This window comes from Saccostrea echinata, unplaced genomic scaffold (genome assembly GCF_033153115.1).
Source record: "Saccostrea echinata isolate AGI-Se365-2 ecotype Australia unplaced genomic scaffold, CSIRO_AGI_Sech_v1 ptg000045l, whole genome shotgun sequence".
Lineage (NCBI taxonomy): Eukaryota > Metazoa > Mollusca > Bivalvia > Ostreida > Ostreidae > Saccostrea > Saccostrea echinata.
Genome location: NW_026889794.1, coordinates 534,735 through 562,213, shown reverse-complemented (window position 1 = coordinate 562,213; position 27,479 = coordinate 534,735). Strand labels below are relative to the sequence as shown.

Below are 27,479 nucleotides of genomic sequence, written 5' to 3'. Positions count from 1 at the left end.
TTAGAACATGATGTGCATGGCATATTGTATAGTGTGTGATATATTGTAGTAAGGTGATATATGTAGCACATAGAGGGGTAATACAGAACTATATAAGGCCCTTGAAAAATATCATATTGGAGATACAAATGGCTTTAAAACACGGATCTAATTAGTTTAGAATTTAGTTGTTATTTATTGCATCAGATACACAGCAAGATAGTTTTCATAAGAAATTTACTGTTATAAATATCTTGTAGTATATACGAGGGTTTATCAGAAAGTTCGTGGACTAGCTCCATAAAATTAAAACCGCTTGTGGTACATCAATGCATTTTCACACATGTAGTTAGCATCATCTTTTCTATGTATAGAATAAACTATAAATCATAAGTTTTATTATTTAATAAATTGTTTAATGTTTTGTCGGCAATGGTTTGACCAGGCGACGCAACCTCAAAATACGACGGATTTTCTACTGAGTCTAACGGAGAAAAAAAAATACTCTTTCGATATGATCATTTGCCATCCAATAATCACTTAATTCACTCATGTGGTATGACACAATTGTTCCGTACAATTTGCAATATTTACCTCATTCTGTAAGTTCTATGAAATCTTATCGTAAATTTTCTTTTTGCATGAAATATTAAAGCCCTAGCACCAACCACACAAAAGTTATGGCCAAGGTAAAGTTGTAAATTTTGGATTTACTGGGTAGAGGCAATGCAAAATAGTTATCGTGTAAATTCTGCTACCCAGTAAATAAAAAATTTACAACATGATAGCTAGCTTACCTATCTTTTCAAAAGACAGACTTGCTTTTAAAGGAATATTTCTTTTCCGGTTTCGATAGCACGTTATTACCTCCAGCAGTGAAAAATGATATAAGGGATTTAACTCTAGGAGTGATCGAGACGGAAAGCGTGAAACACAAAATTCTACCGTCTGGTTTCCAGAGGGAGCATCTCAAAATGTCAAAATTCATATTTTCCTGTTTTTATGGAGTACAACAAAACATGACAGATACCACAGATTTACACAAAAAATAATAAAAATGATTGCTAGATTCTCAATTTCCTATGTTTAAAATTTCAAGAGCATATATTTTATACTTTTTATTTTATGGCATAATTAATGACCCCGCTGAAAGAACTCCGGTTATTCATAACGTCAAAAACACACTATTACGACGTCTGTATACCCATTATTTGAAAAAACGTTCAAAAAATCAGTTATTTAAAAACGTAATTAGATTTTTTAACCTTAGATTTCCTAAATTTGTTAATTTTTATAAATTATGTAAAAATAGTTCCTTTAAAAGAGTAAATACGCTTGTTTTACTATGCTGCGCGAAGTATTGCGCAATGAAAACCCCAGTCGGCCCCCTTAAGAATACATACGGAGACAGACAATACATTCTGGACCATGGTTAAAAAGTCAGGAAATTAAGTGAAAATAGCATTGCTGTATCAAAGTTCATGAAAAAACAGAAGAAATCAATTTTGGATATAGGTAATGAAATTATCAATATCTGTTAATATGATTCAGGGTGCGGCCGTTGGGGTGAGCGAAGTTGTATTTATTACTGGCTAAAGGTCGGACTCATTCAGTGACTGTGACGTCACGTTTCGTCATATATTACGAGTATTTGCACTTTTATAACAGAGTCTCAATATTGCAATTTTTATACTGAAAGGCATTGGTTATTTTTTAAGAGTAGATGCATCTATTTTTTGTTTCCGTTAAGCTTTCTGCAAGTTCTAAATCTTCACGATAACTGCGGTACTGCCATTCACCATTATTGCATAGAATTGTGGTAGCGTCTATAAGATGATTTCGTGATGATTGTGCAGATTTCAGTTCGAATATCCTCTGTTCTAACATATTAATCTATAAAGTTCGCTTTGCTGCGCTCGTTCTTAGGTAGTAAAAATTGTTAAAATAAATCATGCTCAAAGCAATCTAAAAACTATTAGCGAGCGCAGCGAGCGGCGCGAAGCGCCGCTCGCAATGCGAGCTCTAACGACAACGCCAGGGCGAAGAGAAAATTCGGACTTACACATTGATCCAAACGACTTTTTTTCCGCAGTAACTTCTGGACCCACAATGCATCGCTTGTTTAAGCTACGTTCTCGCGAGAAAACCAACAAAAGTTAAAAAAAAATAAAATATACCCGCCTTGATTTAATGGATATATGGCAGATAAATAGTAAATAAAACGTTCTTCATTAAAGTCAACAATGTTCAGGTTTAGGTTTGGTAATGCAACTTAAAATAAGACGTCATGTGACGTCAGAGTCTACACGCACCAAATGACGATCGAGCCCGATCTAAATTAGATCTGAATAAGTAGCTGCGCTCGTCCTAACGGTCGCACCGTCAACAAATTATAGTAAATTTTATTGAAAAATAATGGATATCAAAGCATAATATACTCAAAACCAATACATGCATTTCTGCATACCGTTTGGATTTCCTAACTTAGTACGATAAACTAATGATGGCGTTTGGAATTTGTATTCTATGAATCGCATCGTAATTTCTGTATCTAAATCAAGACAATAAACAATCGTTTTGTGATTTATTTTTTTTTTATGTGAAAGCAAAGCAAATCGGTGATAGAATTGCGTTATAAAATATCCACGGGCTCTTGTTTCTGATCTGACAAAATAGATTTAAGGTGAAAACTTACAATGATTTTATCAAGTGAGTTAATACTGGATTTTTTCCTAAATAGTTTTTATTCACTTTTTATTTCGTCTGTTTACTGCATGGATTTATGAGATTGATCACTGTTCGTTATCTTCACGTTTTACTTTCTGCCTTAGCTTCTCAGCATATTCACAGAATTACATTCCTCATTTTATGAAAACAGTCCAACCAGACTGTGATAGATATGAGAATTCATTGTAATCACACAGCGGAAAATGCAATTTAAAACACTGGACCTCCGTAACCTTCTGCATTTTTGTGGGAAAAAATATAATTGAATAACTCTAAGAATTAGATCATCGTGCATACGTATCTAAAACATGTGTACAGTAATCAATGACGTCACCTTGTGTAGAATTAAGTCTATTTTAAGATGTGATTTAACATAGAGTTGATTAAATCTTACGTTAAATAAATCTTACCTAGGGAAAGCTATAGGATTTCAATAATGAGAACCCGAAGTGAATAACTTAACATACGATTTCTATTATCGACAGCTTAATCGAAACATTGAATAAAATGCAATTTCTATTCAATACTTGTCTCAAAAAAGGATTTGCAAATAAAATTTCATTGATTTGAATATAACAATTTCCATAAAGGTTTGTTTGTATTCAGATGGAATGCGATTAAGCGTGTTAAAGTGTCGTTTCAAATTTATTGGTACTGCATTTTACTTTATAATTTCCAGTAAAGTGGTTGCATATACGCGATTAATTTAAATATACTTAGCATGAAAATAAATGTATCTTGCTGTTTCATCTCTCGACTTGTGTTTTCATTCGCTAAAATATAACGACCAAATCTATACTGAAACAAGTAGGATTTAGAAGCTGAAACGGAGTGGATTTTTCAACAGATTATCCGTTAAGCCATGTGTTTGGTTGAAATGTCTCTCTAGTTGTGTGTCCTGGGATTCGTTGGATGTAGGGATTTTAAAACAATGAGGTCCGCTGCGCGTGTCTGGCTGTGACAAAACGTCAGGTGAGATTTTTCAAAGTTTATCGGTCACTTGAACAACCATTTTGACAGATTTCATCACACGTATCCCATTCGGAATGTTCCGGCCGCAGTACCGTGTGACAAGGCACGGTTTGACCGATCTGGTTGCGCATAGAGATCGTTGTACCAAAACGTGCACGGTTCTACCTATCTCTATTTTTTTTTCGAGGAAGAACGAATTGAACTTTAGAATTATAAAATATTTATTTCTCACTCTAGAACAAGCACGTAATAATAATGATGTATACTTCTAAGGTATGACCGGTTAACATTTAATTTCTTAGAATCCTTTGTGCATACTCTGCGGTACAATTTTACTTTAAATATAATTTTATGCTTCCATTCTGACGATGAATTGCATGCACTATCTCGTTAACTGTGCAGCTGTGCTGAAATGAACAAGCCCGTGCAACATATATATTCAATAAGTCTGCATACACAAAAACTTCTCAGACTCTGCATGTGCTTGTTTCGGCTTACGATCGGCAGGATTTTACAATGATTGCCTTACATTTCGGCATCTATTTTAGAGGGTATTTTTCATCATGTACATGAAAACGGTACATCAACATTTAGTTTCAAATTTTGTATTGTGTAACTAAGAATATTTCCGGATACAATAAAGAGGTAGGCACGACTTCAACACTCTTTATAAAATCAGAACAGCAAACCACAAGAATACGGAAATAAATAAGAAAGGGTTGCTTCGTTCTTGCAGATGCGTCGAAGTCGGGGGTTTTGTTGTTGACAGTTATAGGTTTTAAATTTTACATGAAGGAATCCAAAACCGGTTTTCTTGTCGCTGGCTGCTTTATTATGCGTCAAAATAAAATATGTCGATGTCAAAATTCTCACAACTTGAAAGATCTTTATTCAAGTCGCAGAGTTCAGGTGTCGTAGTTGAATTAAAATTTATTATCTCGGGGGTATGAAATATTATGATTTATATCTATAATCAATCAACGCTCGAAGGGAAGAACATATTTCTGGAAGATATGTACCACAAACACACTCTCAACTTAGGTCGTCTAACTTATCTACAGCACAATACATGCAATCTTATATTCTATCTTTCCACATTCATTGATTGATAATCTTGATATTTATGTCGGAAAAAGAGCTATTAAATATATTTCTGCCTCAAATCATTAAAAAAAACCAAGGCTGTGCATTTGAAATTCATATACACATTTGTATTACAACTTAAAAGACAAAAAGATTGTTGATATGATGAATGAGATAAAGACAATTAATTCAGGTGTAGCCCTCACCCAAACCAAAAAATATATACATCCTCTGAGTTTTCAGCAATGAAAACTTCTTAGATGGAGATCTGAAAGTTAAGAATTAAGTTTAGCCAAATGTTTGAGGCAATAGTTTAAAAAAAAGATTAATAAAAAAAACTTTTGTAAGATGTTTTTGATTCTGTTTAAATTAGGAAAAGATTGCATGTATATGCTTAATTTTTATTTTTATTTATCTTGGTTAAATCAAGTGGGTTTTTTCCTTGCATTAAATACTCTACAAACTTTAATGAATCAAATACTAGTATTTAGAGTGAATTTATGCAACAACGCATGTAATTATATAGCTGATACATTTTCCCGTTTTGCTTTTTAATGCGACGAAGAATTTTTGGACTAAAATGAAGTGTTATATTTAAAAATGATAAATGTTAAATCTAAAAAGGTAATCATTCATCTTTTTAAGGTGTTTTAATTTTAACCTCTCTAAATAAATATGCTAAATTCAATTTTAAGGCTGTGATTCGCTGAATTTATAATTACTAAATGCTTAACAGTACGCAGAAATATTTCACATTGTATTTATTTTTGAAGTTTCTGCCATAAAAGATGAATTAAAAAAGAATTAATCATTTAAATAATTTAATACGCTTTTATCACTTTTTAATGTAAAATTCACCCAGCTTTCTTCTTGGAAATAATGGAATTTTGGAATGTTCTAAGCAAATAATGCACCCGAAATAAACAAATAAAAATTCATCACACACAAAATAAATTTGAGTCAAATTTCGAAAAAAAATTCCATTCATTTATCTCTGAATATATGGTTGAAGATGGTTTTTACAAATTCAATAGAGGATATTGTTTTAAATGGGATGTAGTTCTGCAAAAAAGCGAATCTTAAATTAATGAACCCTCCCCTATATTTAATATCGGAGTCATTTTACGATATTTCATGATGTTTCTGAAAGATAAAAATATGCAATTCTGGCAGATAAATATATACATGTAAGTCTCGTTGACAGTGGGTGCAAAACAATATTTAAACTGCAGTAATGAAGCAAATATTATTCTAATAAAACACCATAAAAATAACATTGCCGAAGAATGAAATATTTCCCTACCACAGAGATCAAAACAAAGGAAATTAATTTTTCCGATCACATATAATTTATATCGATGCGTTTCGGTCAGATTTATGCTAATGCAATTAAATCACTAAATGGTTTGTCTAGAATTTTTATTCTTTTTTACTATTTTGACAAAACACTTTATAAAAATGAATTTGGAATATGACATCTAGAATGTTTTTTTTTTAAATATGAATATACGCACTAGTATTTATCAATGTATGAATAATGCACTGTAAAGGTTCTGTGCATAATGAGATGATTTTTGAACTTGTTTTGTTTTTAATTGACAAAAAGAAATTAGTAGTTTATTTGGTTTGTTTTGGGAATATATATATATACAAAAACAGTTTGTATTTATGATCAGTTCAAATATTTACACTTAAAATACTTTTTGCTCATCAGGTATGACACGAAAGATAATTTATGTACAGATAATTTCGATGAGACTAATCAACTATGTAAGTTACAAATGCAAATATAAATCTTTATTCTTTCATGTATTTGAGACATTATTTTGGTCTAATATGAGACAAGATCACATCGATAGTCCGTATTTTTTTTCTACAATTTTAAATTTCAAAGTCACTTGTTGCCATAGATACACGATAAATTAAAATAATGGTCAAACTCGTTTCTACGATGTGGGTCTATAGCTTATAACCTAAACCACAGTGAAAGAGAGTGAAGATGACCAATAAAGAAAATTTCACATTCATCTGGATAATTAATTATACATGTACTTGATTTGCTTTTCCATCTTTATTTTCTCCATGGGTATGAATTATGTGGTATTTTATAAATGTAGAATTTCGAGAACAATATTATGCAACCTGAATAATGGAGATAAAGGGCAGGTAACTTTGTGGCAATAAGCTTGTTTCTAGATTTGTTAGCCTTTTTGTAACTTCAAATTCGTATTACAAATTTTTCATCGTCAAATAATTTATACAGATTTACCCATGGGAATGAAAACTGTTAGAATATATTTTAATTTGTAAATAAAAGAGAAAATTTTCATCGAAAAGAAAGCTAAGATATTCATGAATACACGTTATTAGAAGTTATATGCATTTGAAGGTCTTTTTTTTTAAAGAGGGAATATCAATGCATCATACACAGTAGATTTTTCTGTGCAACATTGTTTTTTTATTTTTTATTTTAAAAGTTGTTACGTTCTGTCTCTCTGCATTGCACGGTAAGATATTTCATATCTAGGGAGAACTCTCACTCTCTCTCTCTCTCTCTCTCTCTCTCTCTCTCTCTCTCTCTCATTAGAACTAACAAGTTGTAAATTTTGAATTTACATGGTGCAACGTGGAGCTAAATGCAAAATATACATGATAAAGTTATCATATTGTAGTAAAGTTTGCATTTACTTCAACCTAGTAAACTTAAAATTTACGTGATAGAACGTTCATTTTTATATAACATTTTTTGCATCTCAGTTTTTCCATAAAAGTGGCTCTTCGTTTCAGTTTTTGATTGAAAGTATGTTTTTAAAGTGTGTTTGAAAATATATTTGTAATTCAAAAATCAAGGTTAAAGGACCAACTATAAGTTTAAAAACGCACGTTTGTGTCACAACATTCGCGTTTTTTCAAGAAATATTCAAATAATGGATATAACTAATGAAGGCAGTGACTGTTGTCCAATCCTTTGAAGTTTAATTCGTTTAAATAATAAAAAAAAATAATAATATTTAAGTTTAGATATTCAAAGTTCACAAACAAGATCTGTTATCAGTTGTTATGATTTGTCTAGATTATGGTAAACTTGTCAAATACATAATTGATCGCTTGAGCTAGATTTATGTACCTACAGAAACTTTATTTTTTGCCATAATTTCCGTTAAATACTTGGTTTCATTCTTAGAGGTTTCAATTACATTTACATGTACTATCATTTTAATAGACTAAGGTGCACTTTACGCCAAAATAAAATTATGAGAAATACAGTTCACATTGCATCTATTAAATCCATCGAGTGGACAAGAGTTATTGTTTGTTTGAACTGTTTCAAATATGGAGATAGTGGGAATAGAGTGGGAGTTGGATGGGAGTTTCATATATTAAATGTTATTTAATCAGGAAAAAATCTTTAAAAATAAAATACATGTATCTTGTACAAAGCCTAAAAATCGTGCGATATCTTATAGCCAATAAAACTAAGAATCGCAACAAACAATAAATTCAAGCACATACTAGTATTCTCTTCTCCATGAGTGAAAGTTTCTCTTAAAAGACTTCTTCGTTAATTTTTTTTTTTTTTTTTGAAATTTTGACATGAATTTTATCAAATGATAAGATAAACTGAAAATAACAGGTGTACGCAAAGGAGCTTTTTTCAGCCCGTTCCTTTTTATGCTAAAGTTAAAGACAGAATTCAAGTACTCACGTTTGCAAATTATGTTTCAATCCACTTTCCTACATATTGTGTGTCGTGTTGACAATTGGTATAGTTTATAAGAATATAACTTTGGGCAATACAGCCCATCAGTTTATATTAATAAAATTTAATTAAAACATATTTTACAGCGATTAAGACTCTCAAGGAGTCTAAAATGGGGGAGGGGGAGGGAGATCCCTGATCAATTGTTCCTCAGTCCCACGTGTATACAATAATATAATATAATATAAAGTAGTTCAATACATAATTTAAAATAATATAATTGTTGTACAGTACGTAGCAATGCTGTTGTATAATACATAAACATCTTAAAATTGTCGACATTAGGTCAACCTGACAGATCATCGTTACGTAATATAAGAGCATGAAGGATAAATTTCTCTAAGCCAACCAGGGTAGATATCTAGATATCTAGAGAAAAAAAATATATTAATTGATATTATTACAAATCGCCAAGTACATTTAAATTGATCTAATTGTTGGGTTCAAACCGCATATCCACCTTGGTTGGTTTAGGAAAATAAGTCCATAAAGCTTTAATATTACGTAACGAAGATCTATCAGAATGACCTTATTTCTATCTGTGTAAGGTTTATATTTTCCGATGTCTGTACATTAAAACATCATTGCTATATATTGTATTATAACTTTGAATTATGTATTGTACTGTTTTATTCAATATATTATAGTATTGTACACTATAAGGCATTGAAGAATGAAATGAAATTCGTCTTCAGTTTGATGAGTATCACAAACATCGCAAAATCTATCCTCTCTGCTCTTGCCTTGGTACCTCCCTGTTTCGATATTATGTGACGAAAGTCTAATGCGGAAAATATGTTGTTTTTTTTATTATTCTGAAAAGTTTTGTTAAAAATGGTTGCATTTTACAGAAACTAGATTCAACAATGTGTTTATATAAAAACCATTTTATCGAATTATCCATAAATGTGTTGCACTCTTGGAGATATACATTTTTATATTCTATTATATTATTATATTATATAAATATTAGATTCTATTTTTATACACATGCTTAAAAAGAGCATAGTTTATTACTTACTGTTTCATCCAAAATTCTCCCAAACTCAGTCTAAATAGTTCAAGCTTTACATCACGCGCCCAGTTTATTCTAGTTCCCGACCCATTCTCTGCATCAGACTGCAGATGTTCGTAATAAGAAGAATTTAAAATGAAATTTTTTGTTTAAGCAATTTACACCAGAATTTGGTAATTTTTAGTTTTCTTTGTATAATAAGTGGATATCGGCCTAATTCTATATAGAATATAATAAGTGATATCGGCCTAATTCTCTATAGATCCTATACAGTGTAATTGCTTACTCTGCGCCTAACACCAAGAGTATTTTTACGAAAAGATAAGTGCAATCTTCTTTTTTATGCTCAAGTCAAAGAGAGATCTAGAATTTAAGTATACTTACGTTATTGATCTTAAATTGCAAATTATGTTTCAATCCACATTCCTATACATTGTGCGTCGTGTTGACAATTAATAACCTCTTTGTGATTAAGAATGCATTTCATTTTCAACTGAAGAATTTTAGAATGTATAATGAATTTAATTATTTCATTGACCAATTTTAGTTGAATATTGCGAAAAATAGGAGGATGCCAGAGAAGAATTTCCAGGTTTTAAAAATCAGAATTCAGACATAAAGAAATTTAAAATCAGTATTTTCCAACTTTAAAGGTTGGAAAGCCCTGATTATATATTATTTCAGGTCTGTTTTAGTCTTAAACTTAAAAGGTCAGTAAAACTTTGATATCCAAAGCTGTGTTTGTAAAATGGGGGGGGGGGGGGGAAGTTTTAATTGTAATTTTTCAAAATTCAACATATTTATTTCTTACTTAAACTTTTTTCACTAAATCTTGTTCATTTCTACACCATAAAAACACGAAAGAATCATAAAGAGATTTGCGTAAATAATGAATTATTCAATAGTGAAAACTATCGAAATAAAGTTGGTCGTATTTAAATCGCTCAGTAAGTTACATCAAAACTTAACACATTTTATCTCCTTTAGCTGGTATTTCAGCTCACTGTATTTGTTCTTAATGAATATATTATCATTTTAAATCAGATTTGGTCAGATAAATGTCATTAACGCTTGTCAAATTTCAGAGATAAACATCGGCTATTTTTTTTTTATTTCAAATATTTCATCAAAATAAAAATGTAATATGTATATTTTTTATGTTTAAACACATGTTTTCTTGTTTTAACAAATTGATATCCACTCGATCAAAATTGTTCGTTGCGTTTCACGAGTGAAATTTCAAAACACTTTTGAAGTTTGAACTGTTATCGAAAACGTTATTTCATATAAGGATATTTAATTATTTATTTGCTTGAACAAAGAAAGTTGTGTGCACAGATACAATGTGTTAAAAAATAGCATTCTGTTACAATTTTGATGTTCTCTAAACATTAACAAAAGCAAATGACAATTTGGTGATCCTTTTGTTCTTTTGGCTAAAAATATCTTTAATGGGAATGTGGGGATGAGAAAATATCCCAGCACAATTTATAATTAATCGTTCTCTCTCTCTTTTTCTTCATTTTTTGATAACCTACAATCTGGACACGGTGTGTCTCGACACTTGCCCGCAATTAGTTAATTATCAATATACAGTTCTTATCTTCTTGTGTATGATATACTTGGATTGCATGTCAAACTCAGTCATCGGGGTACAATTCGCGCGCTTGCACCGCACGTGTCACAAAAGCCCTGTTGTGTACATGCTTTGTTCGCCTCATGATAAATTCATAATTCCAGTGGTAGAGAATTCGACAGTTATGTAATAGTGTCGTGACACTAGGAACTGCTTACGGGACGAGAGAAATAAGTCTAAACTTTGATGTTCATTGTAAAATATTTCGAAAGAGGTTAAACATTGCACTGCAAAATCAAATTTTGAAGTCTTTATGCAAATTGAAATAATAGACTAAACAAAGACTCATCAATGAAGAATTATTTATGATATTTGTTTTATTTCCTTCATGCCTCTTTTGATCTATTTTTCGTGCTTTGAACATATTTTATTGCAGTTTATGTACAAACGAATTGGACACAAGTTCCCAAATCTTATTATGCCCACTCCCTACATAGTCTTAGAAATGAAAGGTTTAAACTAAGTCACAGTTACAATGTAATCTTATCACGATTGTATATTTATACTATACTACATGCAATATTTACAGAATGAGATTAATAGCAGTTTATCAATACATGTATTTTTAGTACTTTTACAGTATATATTTATTAATATTAACAGGTTAATCTTCCAGAATGTTGGATACAATTTTGAACAATAAAGAAAAGACCTTCATTCATTTGTATGAATCGACATACTTTCAAATTTAACTTGCATGTAAAATTTCAAATTCTATATTTTTTTCTAATTACATGTATTTTAAGCAGCTTACAACCGTGTTTTGTTTCTACATGTCTGACATTTTATCCATAATGAAGAAGGAAATGGATTAGTATAATGTTTTTAAAACTAAATTGTTTCCGACTCCTTTTTGATTTATCTATACTATACTTGCCTGAATTTCTGCTCGTCATTTTAAAATAAAATATGTTTTAAACTAAAAGACGTACATTCTCTGCAGTACTCGATGAATCTATCCCCATCATAAAACGTGTATCTAAGATGTGAATTTTATCAATGGTAAAAACTTATTAAAAGAAACTTAAAATCTCTCTCTCTCTCTCTCTCTCTCTCTCTCTCTCTCTCTCTCTCGCTCTCTCTCTCTATATATATATATATTTATATATATATATATACTATCAGTGTATACTTGTTTCAAAATGCATTTAATAAAACATGCTTATAATGAAAGCAAATGATAATTTTTTTTTTTTTTTTTTTTTGCTTTGCTTTACAAACATGACAAACATCTTCACAGTTTTTATTCCTCCATTTTCTCAGACAACAATTTTCAGCGGTAAGCATTATAATACATGTATGTACAATGTTAATATGTTCCTGACGAAATATCACAGAATAGCTATATAGACACTATATGTTGATAAAGAAAATCAATAGTATCAGACCATGCCGTTAATTTTTATAGCTTGATAAACCGTTATATCGTGGTGTATATCATTAACAATTATGAATATTCATGATGCATGTAATTGATTTTAAATATCTGCTAAAGCGTTTTTAAGTGCTTAACAACTTGTTGAATTAGAGCGCATTAGATGCATTAATTAATTTCACACCTTGTGCCTTTTTTTCTATCACAAGATGTGGATTTTTGATGTATGATATGCAAATACATGAAATGTACATTAATTTCATAATCCAATTAAGAGAAAAATGCGCTTTTAAAGATTTTTTTTTTTATCATAGTAAATGCTGTGGGTTTTTTTAAGGATGGTTTATTCTTCAAATTTTAAATTGTATATCTGTAGATTATATCGTAAAGATATTTTATAATTTTAAAAGATGCATAAATAAATCAGTTGAATGTATTAAGCACACGTGCATAGCAAATTGCATTTCTATCAAGGAACCCGAAGCATGTCTTTCATCTTTCTGCGTATCAAACGATCTACTTAATTGAAAAATTTAAAGGTGTAACACAGTGCTGTTGTGGTCCATATTTGCAAGATTCTTAATCATCTTATTTCACACCAAATTAAGTAGCTTTAAAAACAAAGGGAACTCAATGACACGAGGAATAACACATCAAGAATAAAATTTCCAATCGCTACACCTTTTTCTCTGGTTTGTGCCCCCCTCCAGAGCGAATTTATTTCACAATAAATCAGTGTTTTTTGCTCGGAAGCTGAGTTGAATTTCGATAATGCAGGCTGCTTCAAAGCTGTTCTGTATCTTTAGGCATGACCTTTTGTAATTGGAAAAACTTCTAACGATTTCATAAACGTCACGCTTGATTATGTGAAAAATCAACCACTAAATGTTTGCCTTTACGGGAAAAAATTATGACTAAAGGGTCGAATCGAAGAGATTTTCTGGTTATTAAAATCGCACATTTTAAGGAATTAATTCAAATTAAGTTTTTTTTTTTCCCTGTTACTGAGAAGTTGAACGAAAATAATTACAAAGGAAAGGGTTGTATGAAATATACATTTATACAATAATTCAGAAAATAGAAGAAAAAATTATTAGGTCTTATTAAGACCGTAAAATGTGAACAATGATTATGAATCTGATAGCGATCTAGAACCAAGAACGAGTTACTATGTCCCGATGTCCCCTCCCACAACAGCGCTGGGTTGGAAACCACGTTTTGACACAGACGACAATTCACAGCGGGGGAACCATTATCTGTTATGTGTTTATTCCATGGAATATTCTTTGGCATCCTCTACTGCACTAAGAATCGGTCTTGCAGAAATTGGCATGGCGACTTCTGCTGTCACGTGCCATGGGTCCAATAAATGTTTGTTAAAGCTTCCGTAAGTAATATAGCGTTATTATATAACTAAATGGACGAGTAAAAGATTGGAGGGCACATCTACGTTTCTCTCTGTGTACCTGAAAAATTGGCAAAGACAATTTAAATAATGAATGTTTGGATTTTCCATGTTTCAAAATACAATTTCTCTGCAATACACAAGTTCAGTGATACTAATTTATATAATTTCTTCTTCTTTAAAACAACCACAGCTCTTGGAATTAAAATGTATACAAAAAAAAAACATTTCGCATATCTATTGATGTATAACTTTCAATTTCAAAATAACTATATATATAAAGAGAATTTTTGTTAGTGGCATCTTTCCAAATTTGTCATCAAACTCTCCGAAAAAGGAAAAGGCTCCCGCGCGCGAGTTCTGATGAGCAGCAGACGAGCAGACACAAGTGTCAATACGATTTTCTTCTGATCGGGTGATGTAAATGAAGACTTATGTCAAAGGCGAGTCCGCTGTAACAACCTAATTTACCAACGATAAAGCTCACCAAATCCCTGCATTTCCTATCTCAGCATTGGACAGACTCGACACGTCACACAAAGGCACTAGTTAGCGCCATGTCCCTTTCGCGGTAGTTATACGGATGGATGCTCAAAGCGTTAATGAATCGAATCAATTGATTTTTTCCCCTTATTTGATATTCCAGTTTGAGGGCGATATTAGGAAAAGAAATACATGTTTCTTTTTTTACTAGCTTTCTTCATGTGTCTGCTGTGAGGCTGTGAACGACATTTGCATAATTAAGAGAGGTTAAAATTTGCATTATAGTTTGGGTTTTTTGTTATTGACATAAAATTCACAATGTTTCACTTCTGTAATATGTCTCAGATAGAAAAATGAAATAGAATCATAAATTTATTTTCTATGTTTATAAAGTGGTATATTATTAGGCTTTATATAGTCTTTGATTGGCCCAAAATCTATCCTTGCCTACCAAAGGTAGGTAGACAATGATACCACAAATGATATTAGAAAAAACACACGAGGAATGGCTATATTGCATCAATGTGCAGATTTCATAATGGCAGAGATTATGAATTAAGTGTGTGGCTGGCGAATTCAAGATGGTGTCAGCAATAAAATATTGTTTAAAAAATGGATCAGAATTCGACCTCATGTTGCACACTGCACAAAAAGATTTGTTCATCAACGGTGAGGATACATATCAAATGTTTCTAGGTCTTTTAAATCGTAAATGACGGCTTTTGAACGACGTTCTGGGACAAACCATTCTGCTTCAAAAACCTTACTCTAGCCCAGCGATTTGCTGCGATTTTCATATAAAATGTAAGAGGAGATGTTTTTTAATCATGGGGATATTAAACACCTCTGGTAATTCTACCTACCCGCAGTCTCCAACTCATAAAACAAGATCGCAGGGTTTTTCTTCCTCCCTTCGCCTAAAATCACAGCTTCTTGGTGAAAATAATGGTCTATAATAAGATCTGTGTCTTCAGATGATACGCATGCAGTATTGAGTGATTCGCTAAATTCTATAGGTATCTATTAATGTTAGTTATTTGTTTGTTTGTTTTTTAACTAGGATAAAAAAAAAATTGGATCTCTCGCAGTGCGAATCAAATTATATATCACATCGACTTAAATTGCTGAATGACATAGGCGGATTGCAGACCAAGATTGGAAATTATATAGCCAGCTAAATTATAGTTCTATTAAATGTATCAAATTTTTATATACTTTTGGGGGGATGGAAATGTAACTTTTCGTTATAAAGGAATTACGAGCTTTTAAGTATAATTTGATAAGAAAAAAAAAAACCCGATTATTCTGAAGAAGAAAAAAAAATTACTTTAAAAAAAAAAAAAAATACTAATTTTATTTCTTTTGTTCTTGGCTAACAATTCTTTATCGTAAGTGCAAATATAAATGCATTTCTTCCTGACAAAAAATATTATGCACAAAGTTCACTTTTTTTTTTAAATCATCAAGAAAATAAAACATCATCCATTACAATCTAACAAGTTTGAGAGTACAAAGGCAAAAAACTTTTAAAATATAGAAAAATTTATCTAGATAAGTACCAACTATCCTGGCACGTACGGACCGTATACATGCCGATAGGAATAAAATGGGGGAAAATGTGTGGTTTGATAAGAAATAAACTATGTATATTGTTGAGAGATTTCGCTTCACTGAACGAAAAATGTGAAATCTGGCTTGACAGACTCTCGGCATTTATAAATTTTCTGTTCGATTATTACCAACGAACGAGATGTGTTTGTAAAATCAAACTCATAGAATGGGAGGGAAAATGCTTCTGTGTGTTACATCCATTATATATTTATCTAGGGGATGTATTCTTAATACATTCTCTCTCTCTCTCTCTCTCTCTCTCATTTACCTGAGTTAAACTTTCCTTACTACCGGTGCGACTGCTTTGATGTTCATCCAAGCGATTGAATCAAAATATATGATATACCTGCCGTCTCATTTTTATTATTAATCCTCGTATCGAGACACATGTTTACGTTTCGACAATTATTGCACATAATTTACACAAACCCATCTCTCACAAACTTTCACGATCTTGCCATATTTGCCAAACATCACGCGGATTCTGAAGAAGCTCTAATTTCGTTTATTCTAATTTTATTTATTTCAAATTCAAACAATAGAAAATGTTTGTTTAGGGACAATTTAATTATCGAGTCGCACATGGCCATAAACACTGTCCTCACTATCATCAGTCCGACCCACTGTACAATAGCTCGTCCAATCAAAAATTCGCGAAGTAATATAAGCTGTGCCTTTTTGTCAATCAAAGATTTTTCAGCCAATCAAATCGCGTCAGAGGGCGACATCCGTCACACCATAGTTAATATCACTAGCCGTGTATAGGGCCCAGATAGTTGTTGATTCGCATTAACATAACGTAAAGCACCAGGCCGCAGCGTTTTGCAATTCAGATCAGTATTAACTTATGTAGAACGACTTCTTACAACAATTTAATGTGGAGCTTCTACAAGACCTGAATTCATGATGACCATGGCAACTAGCGCTGGACTTTACATGCCCGGCACCCCTCCCTCGTTAAATTCGCCCCTCGGAGACCCTGTACATGGAATGCAGTGCTCGGTGGGCCAACAGCCCCAATATATCCATAGGACTGATATTCAGGAACTTAAATATATGCCTCCCCAGGTACAAAATGGACATTTTAACAGTCATTGGGGTATCCCGACCAGCGGTGAATCCTGGAACACAGGGATGCCTCAGTTACACGATATGCGCGATTTGAGAGACAATTTTGTCCGGGATACCAGGGACATCAAACCGGGTCAAGGTAACGAAATGGGCCATCAAGTCACCCTCCATCATCGGGGTCCGCAGCAAATTCATGCCCCTCATGGTTGGAATGCCCCCATTCCCGGTGGACACTTAAATGGCGGGGGCCAACTTCAGCACCACGGGTATGGTGTCCCCCTGAACGGCATGCTATCCCCTCACCAACTTCCCCACGTAATGAGAGACCCAGAACATGATTTGGACCAACATACCCCATCAGATGATGATGCACCTTCATCGGATGACCTCGAGGCATTCGCTAAACAGTTCAAGCAAAGGAGAATAAAATTGGGATTTACTCAGGCTGACGTTGGACTTGCACTTGGTACATTATATGGTAATGTATTTAGTCAAACAACAATTTGTCGCTTTGAAGCTCTTCAGTTAAGTTTTAAGAACATGTGCAAGTTAAAGCCTTTGCTTCAAAAGTGGTTGGAGGAAGCAGATTCTACCACAGGCTCAACTACTAGTATAGACAAAATTGCAGCACAAGGCAGAAAACGGAAGAAGAGGACAAGCATAGAAGTGACTGTGAAAGGTGCATTAGAAAATCACTTTATGAAACAACCTAAGCCTGCTGCACAGGAAATATCTCAGCTGGCAGACCAATTACAACTCGAGAAGGAAGTAGTCCGAGTTTGGTTTTGTAATAGGAGACAAAAGGAGAAACGAATGACTCCCCCGGGCCAGTTAGGGGCAAATGGGGAACTCATCATGCCGGACAGTGAGGATGGAAATTCTAGAGCGGATAGTCCGTTACAATCACGACCTAATGGTGCCATGAACGGTTCTGAACATGGCGGACTTAACATGGCTGTTTCTACAGCACAGTCTTTAATGTCACCGAATTACCATTCCGTGGGACAGTTATTGAATGCTCATAATCCGCAATCAGGTGGACACCCGCATTTTAACACACAAAACCATTCACCGACGCACTGACTAGAATTCTAAATTCCGATTTCTTCTGAAGTTGTATGAAAACTAACTCGCCGCCACCATTCCTGAAAGCGTCCGGAGATCTCACTTTACCCCCACCACCGTTGGAAAGCAAAAAAGGACTTGATCTGGACAGACGGACAAAGGAGTGGTGATCTCTCGAACTCCCTTTGTCCATGATGGCCAAAATAGCAGCGAATGTTCTCCGTTCCCGAAAGGACATGACAAACAGATCGCGTTTTAAATGTGTGGACCGACAGATCTTTATTGGGTCGTTAATTCAGTGATAGCCCGATACTTAGCCTGGTCAAAAGTGCGAAATGACCTAATATTGGAGAAATATTTATGCCATATTTGTGTGTTGCAGACCGTTTGTGTATTCATATTTATATGCGAAACAGAAGTAGAATTTGATTCTAACTTTGTATGTGTGTGTATTTCCGCGTTTGATATGAGTGTCTTGAGTATTTCTATATAATATCATTGTTATGTTTCGAAGAAAAAAGAGCGTTGTGTGACTTTGTCTGGACTTGTGGTTTATACATAAACTGGATAATTTGTTAAAAGTGCCAATTTATAAACATTCACCCTCTGTTTCTCATATGGATCGATGTCCATGTAATATAATGCAGATCATAGGGTAATTATAAAAAAAAATTGTTTTATATTTCCAGTTTTGTTTTTCCAAACATAAGATTAAAAAATATAATGTAAGTAACTCTTATTACATTTTGATCGTTAAGGAAAGGTAGTTTATTTTTTGGTGCTTAAATTTAATTTAATTTTAAAAAGATATATATTTAAAAAAACATCAATAATTTTTTCTCGTTTATTTGGAACCCATCAAACATAATTGCATAAATATTTCGGAAAATTATAGGGGACGATATCGGTCTATGGTGTAGTTTCCTTATGGGAGTCTTTATTTAACATCATTAAACATTTACACAACATTGCTTTGGAGAAAAATGGTTTTGGGAAGAGAAGTCACGGTTTACTAAAGATATAATTCGTTGAGTAAATATTGAAATTGACTAGAGTGTTAGTCTTGAGTCTCGCTCGTTAATAATGGCGGGTGTACATCTTAAATAGGATTAAAAAGATAAGCTTTTCCAATATTTAATCAGAAAATGTCTCGAATTGAAGTTTTTAACGTTTTGATTTAATAATTGTGTTGATTTTTTTTCTTGATGGACATTTTTATAATTTAAAATTATACATACATTCTGTTAACGTATATTAGTTGATTTTCTCTTTTTTAAAAAATGGCTCTTATAAATATTTATTTGTTATGAACTTTCACTGTTATTGTTTACGTTAGTGATGAGTAAACTATTGTACTCGGGGTCTGTAATTTCTGAAACATTTCATAATCACTTTTCAAAGTGCATTATCAACCCAGCTAATTTAATGTTGATATTTGTAAATTTGTGGCAAATTATGCGTGCATTGGTGATACAGATAGGCCTTAATGAGAGCGATATGAGAACTGATTAAACCATCACTGGGAAAAAAAGCACGAATAGTCCTCTACCAGCAGACGATAATCGCCTCAATAGAAACAAAATCAATCTTTATTTTTACCCGTAGAATGGTCCGTCAATTAGAGCGAGAAATTGATAAAAATTAATAATCATTTTCAATGAAGATTAGCCCTTCTCGTTTTCCGATGTGTCGTGTATATTTTTTTTCTCTCTAATAAATGATCCTTATGAGTGCAAAAGAACAAAACTGGAAATTTGTGATGATTTGTTTGCAATGAGAGTTGTGTACCATGCAGTGGACTTTTTTGCCAGTATAATAAATATTTTTACAAATGCAAAATAATACTTTTCCTTAATTGTATAACAAGCATAGAAAGGATGTGGTCGGAAGAGAAAATATCACCATGTGTTTTTTTTTAAGAACAAACTGAAAATACATTGTCGGGCAAATCCAAGATTAATGTGGTTAAATTCAGACCTCGTTTTGACAAAACGTCACATATTTTTGTGAAGTGTAAATCTAGTCTTTAATGGCGTCGACATTTTTCGATGCACATGGTTTAATTTAAAATCGTTCAAGAACCATGATTCCTCTTCATTCTTTTCTAAATTATCTATTTTATTCTAAGTTCCGATAATGTATTTTCCACACTGCTAATCTCCGCCGGAATTAATCCGGTTACCCTCCACAGGATGACGGTTTTCGTAATTAGGTATATCAAACTTTCTGGAGACTCCGATTGATATATCAGCATGAGTAAACCACAGGAAAAAAATATTCCCCTCTCCCACTAAAACGTATTATATGTCTCAAAGTTAACAAGCCGGAAAGTCGTGAAGTTAACGATGAACTATCACACCTTCACACTCTCTGCTTCATAGATATTTACAAAAGATGAATTTGGTGATACGTCTAGCATTCAAGCAAGTCACTGTAGAATCAGTCACTCGCTAATTCAACTGTATTTTCACTACATATTTTGGATGTATCCAGAAAAATCTCAGATAGATAACTTTAATGTCCAAAAGATATTTCTTTTTGTCTTCTTGCTTACTGTGAGTCATGATATGACGTAACGGATAGATTATAACTACTGAAAGCACACATTACGTAATGCATCTATAAAGTTATTTAACAAAACTTTGTCTGAAAATTCATTTTTATTTTCATAAAATACTGAAGTGTCATCTTCTCGCCAAGATTATTTTACAAACCCCTGTAATCTTTTAAATTTCTTCCTTTTTAAATTACGTATAATTTGTTAAATTTCCCCCTTCCCAATACCAAGTTTATGTATGTAAAATGACATAGCACTTACTTTGATAAATTTATCAACTAAATCCGTTTTATACATACTTCATTAAATATATGTTTAAAATCTTAATCGTATAGATAATTTTTAATGGCATATTATTAACTTTCGTTTCCAATCAATTACTGACGTGCATTAATGAAGAAAATCGAATAAATTGGGTATTTTTCTATTACAAAATTTGAAATTATACTTTTTTTACCAGGTTGATATATCAACAACGATCTACCTAATGTGCAATTAGCCCTGTTCCATTTAATTGGTTACAAAATTGCAATACATTACCGTTTTTTTAAAAATATTTTTTTAAGTTGACAAAATTTTATGGTTTTAAAGTTCAGACATTCTAGCGGATTATTAATATATTTAGGAACAAAAAGACATGTTTATCCTATATGTATAGTGTACTTCTATTACTTATGTAAAGTTGCAATTACATTTTCTAAAAGGAGCTTGAACACTTTAATTAGAAAATTTAATTAACAGAGTATTTTTAAATTTGATTTATTTGTGTGATTTATTACTTATTTCTGTTGCCATTTTTTTTTTAAATGATATTATATGCATACATCGAATTCAAATTTACGTTAATTTCTCATATAATCCAAATATCTATCAATTTACTCCAAAATACAATTCCACTACAGATATATTTCTAGAAGAAAGCTGCAGAATATTAGTTAAAAAAGTACACAAATATACTATAGCGTAGTCAGTGATACATATATACGAAAGATCAATACCCCACTACTAACCCGGCTTCTTCTTACAATGGATTGATCTCTGTTCTCGGATTGGCTGGCGCTGTGTAATATTATGTCCACAAGTGAATCATATATAATTTATTAGAAATTAAATGATGTATTTGGTATCAATTATAAACTGCATCGATGTTTTTATTATTGAAGAGGTTTACAAAAAGTATGTCTTGTGCTCTAATTGCAATTTAAATTTATAAAAGAAATATTTATTTAGAAAATTTATCAGCCATGTACATTTTCAGAAAAAAGCTGCACATGAATATAATGATCTTACTATATAGTGAAATTGAATTAGAATTAAATTGACTACAATTCATTACAGATCAATAAAATAATTGTGTTTACCTGAAGTCGCTAGCTACTTACGATAGACCGAAGTCATATTAAATACTGTGACTAAATTATACTCTATTTATGATATAGTATTAAAATAATCATATGCATGTATTTCACCTTCAACGTGCACAAATCACCCACTACAAATAAACCTGCATATATTGCACTTAGGAAAACTCAAGTCAAATACATCAATATGGTACATATTTGTAACAATTTACATTATGTCCTTAATTTGTAATTACAGGGAACCAATTAACATGAGTTACACGTACACAAAGTTCAGTGGTTTGTCGTTCAGTGTATTATACGGATTCTCACCTCATGTCATGTATTACGTAACACGTAGAAAGGTGTGTTATACCCCGGGTCTTATACTAATCGACCAGGAAAACATACTCCAGGCAAAACATCTTGTTTGTGGTTGTTATTGCATTTAACTAGTATTTTATCCCAATTAATCTAGTATTTTTTCCTTCAATAAATTCGAAAAAAAAGCTTTATAGGTTTCTTCCCCAAAGTTGAGGTTAAAAAAGAAAAATGAATTAAATGTACAAGAGATGAATTTTTACATCGAAGTAATGCCTAAAAATATACGTAGCTGGAGTAACATTTTGGACATTTCAAGTTACTCTAGTACCATGCATGAAAGCCTAAATTTTCTGCTCTAAACATTAAGTAAAGTTTCTTCCTTTTTATCCTTCAGAAAGACTTCAGCAGCAGCTAAGAGTTTTGCCAATAAAGATGAAGACAAAATTGCCTACTTTGAAATGTGAATTAATGGGATACTGATTGTGTTGGTCACCTACAAGCAAACTATCAATAACCACAAGGCTATTTCAGGCCATATCAGGTCAGTTGAAACCAATGAATGTGTCGTTAATTTGGGTCACAAGTTATACGATGTTTATGGTCGTCCGTCTATCGCCTCGGGCTCGTGATTGTCAGTGGTATAGATAGCCGTGACTGGACCAGCCTTCCATCCTCGGGTTCGGAAGCTAATCATTTATCGCTGTTGGAAATCTGTGAAAATTGACAAGATGCTTTTGTAAACATGATCCCTGTTCCTCCCTCACCTTATATCGGGTTCAAATAAAGATTTTTTTTAACTACCGGTGAAAACTGGACCACAGTCCAGAATTAAAATCACGTGACAGATGCAGGTGTTGATGAAAACCTATAGACTTAAAGATACGAAACGCGTATGGGAATTCTTTTTTATCATCCAATCCATGAAAAGAAAAATTAAAAGTTTAGAAATGTTGAGGCCAATATGCATCAAATGGAGAAAACATTTTATGCATTCAATGCAAAAAATGGTATCAAATATTTATATCACTTCTTCCATTACAATCGGATGCACTTAGTCTAATCGCATCTCTATCTTGCTAAAGTTCTAATGGAAATATTTTATCTGAACATCAAAGAAAGAAAAACAACACTCTTATTAGCTGTTATATATATAAGGTGATTTAGAAAGTTTCTATCGTCCCAAGACAAAACTGGAACATCACAGAATTTTACAATGCGAGAAATCGTAAAAATATTTGACTAGGGGCCTTTGATTTTTCCTCTCGATCTCGGCCTCCATTGCAAACGACTGCCGAAAAGTGTCTCAGAAATTTTACAACAAAAACAATAAAATTTTGCCCGAGTGTTTTTACGGAGTATTAAGAAAGAAAGGGATGGTTGCTCTTCAGACAGGAGATTTATTTGGAATTTTATTATTGTTTACCGTATTTGAAAATCTAATAAAACTTAAGAGCTCTAAAACTGCTTTGATCGAAGTTCTCCATTGGTATCGCGGAAGCTATGATATGTTTTTTCAAGTGATCATAACATCTTCTGTAAATTTGTCGAGAACGGTACCGGTGTGATCGGGGTAAAATTACCAAATGCAGATAATTTTCCCAGGCTTAACAGTGATCTTAAGATATGATACCTAATTTATCATATCCTAAAATACTTATATGTTCATTTAAAAAAAAAAATCATCTTTACTGCTGCAAAACGAGAGCAATAATCGGTGAAAGGTTGTACAAATTGTTATTTGTAATTCTGTCCTAAAATTAACCTTGTTTTACGTAAAAATCAAAATTTAGTTTGGTATGTTTCCATAGCAAAAATAAATTTGAAATGAACACAAACTGAAACGAATTTTGTTAACATATAGATTTTTCCGATATATGGATACAAGGGGAAAAAAAAGTAAAACTTATCAAAGATAGACACGCGAGAGATTTTGAAAAAAAGAAGAAAAAAATCATGCATGCTTTTCAATATAGTAGTAATTCAACAGACATTTATAGTGTGATAACACAAGAATTTTTTTCTTAAAAATCCATTTTAATTTGACGGTGAAAATCATATGAATTCGTAATTTGATTGTTACAAAAAATGTAGGGAAACTATTTGTGATGTAAATATAATTATGAAAGACTGTATTTGAAGCGCAGATACACACAATGCTTGTAAAGGTTTTTAGAAAATTGAAAAAAAAAATGGCTTTCAATTAATATGAAATTAATTAGTAATGAATTTTAATATTTTTTTATTGATTAATTTATGCTTCTATCCAGTTTTCAGAAGCATTGCTCATCAAAAGAAAATCTTCCTAAAGATGAAGAAAAAATAATTATGAACATTGAACAAGAAGATAGTAAATACCGTTTAACTTAAAATCCGTTTGTCATAAAAGGCAAGAGTTCCCTTAAATATCTAAAGAAATATTCTTCATAAATGTTTGGTGAAATATGTTACAATTAAATACAATAATCCGTAGCTTAACAACATGCAAATGAAATGCAATTTTTGAAATAAATATATGCAAAATAGCTCATAGCGCGAAACTTCTCAGCGTGTGATGTTTCATGATTTCGCCGACAAGCACGTGTGTTTGTTTACACTTCTTGAATGACCCAATGGCGCTTTCCGCGTGTTTTGCCCTTTAAGTAAATTGATGTGAATTCATAATTGTTTTCTGATTATAAATGCAATTGAATTACCGTATTTTACCTTGTTGATATGGCAGCGGATCAGTGGTTATGTAAGCAGCTTTTATGGGCTGAATTTTGTTAAATAGTAAGTCCATAAAATTTATTTGACTTTGAAATGAAACATCTGGAGCTAGTTTTTTGTTTGTTTGTTTGTTTTTAAATAATGTATGTATGTCTTAAAATGATATTTGTTAATAATGGTTTATTTACATGAAAAAAAAATTACTTGATGGGTCTCTTAATTTAATGCTAGTTGTTACACAATAGTGTTTATTTTCGGCGAGATTAAGGAAATGCACATGAAAAACAGATTCAGTTGATTAAATTGTATTTTTCATTAAAGCTTAAACCTTTAATACACGTTAATTATCGCCATTAAGCCACAATCACAAATGTTATCGGACTATCATTTTCTTCCAAGTGAAACAAAGTCAACATTTCTCTTTGCCGAATCCATTCAATACACAATGATGCTTGATAAGAATCTATTTTCACACCTTATCGGATGCAAAATCAAATTAAAATACCCATTTTTCCCTAAATCCAATTCACTTCTCGGTATTTAGGACCTGAAAATGGAGGTCATTATAAATAACGGTTCTGCAGAGAACACTTTATTTAGCTTCAAAACTCCTGAACACATTTTAGCACATAAATTTCAGAGAAGAGGGTTTAATATCCAATTAATGAGTGTAACTGTATCACGTTAATCTAACTTGTCCAGATCAACTAGCAAGAAGTAGCGACATACAGATTCCTTGATCTGCCAAGCGACTCGATCAGAAATTGACCCGACGTGTCCCGAGAGAAATAAAACAATCTCCTTCGGATCGGAACGGACCGATCAGAATAAGGACCGAATTTCGAGCGAGTCACAGCAATCAATGTTTCTGGTAAACTTAGGCTGCTTTGAGCGAAAATTTAAACATTTTTTTTTTCTTATTTGATTATGGTACAATGAGACAATATATTGAATTCAAAAGGAAAGGGATTTGTACTGAAGTTGCAGTTTTGTTTTTAGAGCGAGACGTTTGACGTTTAAGGATAGAATTCACGGCTGACTTCCTGTGAAACAATATTTCACGAGTCGTATCATTTTATGGTCCATGGTCTGTGGATACGACGTTCATTTAACTTTGTGGTTTTTTTTCCTTTATAGCACACAAAAAGATGGAAAAAAGAAGGAAGGGGGAAAGAAATCGACACTGGTTTTGATAGCGAAATCAGATAAAGTGAAGAACCCAGCGTGCCTATCATAAACTGAAAAGTATTATTTCGTGTAAAATGCATGTCTATTACTTGAAGCAAGAAGGACTCCATTTTCAAAAACCAGACACCCTAGAAGAATTATCGTTCAATATTACAGCAACAACAAAGTCTGGATTGGGAATAACATATAAGAACGTATACATGCATGTATATGAAACGGTCATAATTATATATGAATTAAAAGTTTGACTGATAAGAACAAAACTCATCTCCTGGGCATCTAAATCTAATCATTGATCATAAATTTAAGGACATCGCTTTTCCTATCCCCCTTTTAGAACCAATTCGTAGTTGGTTTTTTATTGTTCCTTGTTTTGGTTGGGGTGCGCATCAAACGTTGCGAAGAGCTATGAATTAAACCACGATACTAACCAAGTATTTACATAGAAAACACAATAAAGACATTATGAACATAGGACCCTCTTTCTGTAAATTGCTTCACCCTTAGATACAAGGCAGGGATTGTAGCCGGACAAAAAATGAATACTCGTTCTTTTTCGTCAGGATTAATTGTACAATTCTTTCAGCAATAGGAAACTGGACCATTGGAAGAAAATGCAATGCCCACCAAAGCATGTTACATTACAAATCTTATTTCATATGACGTCATATGATGCCTTCATTCCAACAAATCAACATGTATATTTGCAAAGAGGGGAAATGTGTTTATTTATCCATGCATGTAAATATGTGACGATATATTCTAAAATAAAATCTTCTAATATACATCCCATTTTTTTTCTTTTTGTATCGGTATTTTACCATAGTGTTACAAATGCAGAGTAAACATTTATCAATTTAAAAAAAAAAAGGAATCATCTGTGCATGTGATACTTTCATATTACAACAATAATAACGTGCAAAAGCAATGTTTTCAACAACGATTAAGAACTATAACAAGACATAAAAATTTTGTGTTATTTGGAAGTAATTAACCTTAAGTACGTTCGATACCTCCAATGATAATACCAATTGTTTTTGTCAGCAAGAGATGCATGTCGGGTCAGCAGTATAAAATATAGCTGATGATGTACAGCGATGATATTTTGATCGGGGAGACGCCCCTAATAACATTTACCCCCGATACTAAACAAACGTTTTGTCGTCAAATCAAACAAGTCTC

At 32.2% G+C, this 27,479-nt stretch overlaps 2 protein-coding genes and 1 long non-coding RNA gene across 3 annotated transcripts in view; all 3 read left to right on the top strand.

Annotated features, from left to right (window-relative positions):
- The first annotated feature begins 1,191 nt into the window (after nucleotides 1–1,191).
- Nucleotides 1,192–27,479, top strand: part of LOC133201721 (polycomb protein SCMH1-like) — a 112,995-nt gene continuing 86,707 nt past the window's right edge. Inside the window, exon 1 of the mRNA XM_061337512.1 lies at nucleotides 1,192–1,200. The gene's annotated coding sequence lies outside the window, so the exon portion shown is untranslated. The remainder of the gene's footprint in view (nucleotides 1,201–27,479) is intronic.
- LOC133201692 (uncharacterized) lies at nucleotides 3,466–27,084 on the top strand. The gene is made up of 3 exons (XR_009723122.1): nucleotides 3,466–3,678; nucleotides 22,798–22,944; nucleotides 26,247–27,084. It is a non-coding gene; the product is annotated as an uncharacterized LOC133201692 (long non-coding RNA).
- Nucleotides 16,805–19,454, top strand: LOC133201710 (silk gland factor 3-like). The gene has a single exon (XM_061337502.1). The coding sequence runs from the start codon at nucleotides 16,950–16,952 to the stop codon at nucleotides 18,198–18,200; it is 1,251 nt and encodes a 416-aa protein (XP_061193486.1). The 5' UTR covers nucleotides 16,805–16,949; the 3' UTR covers nucleotides 18,201–19,454.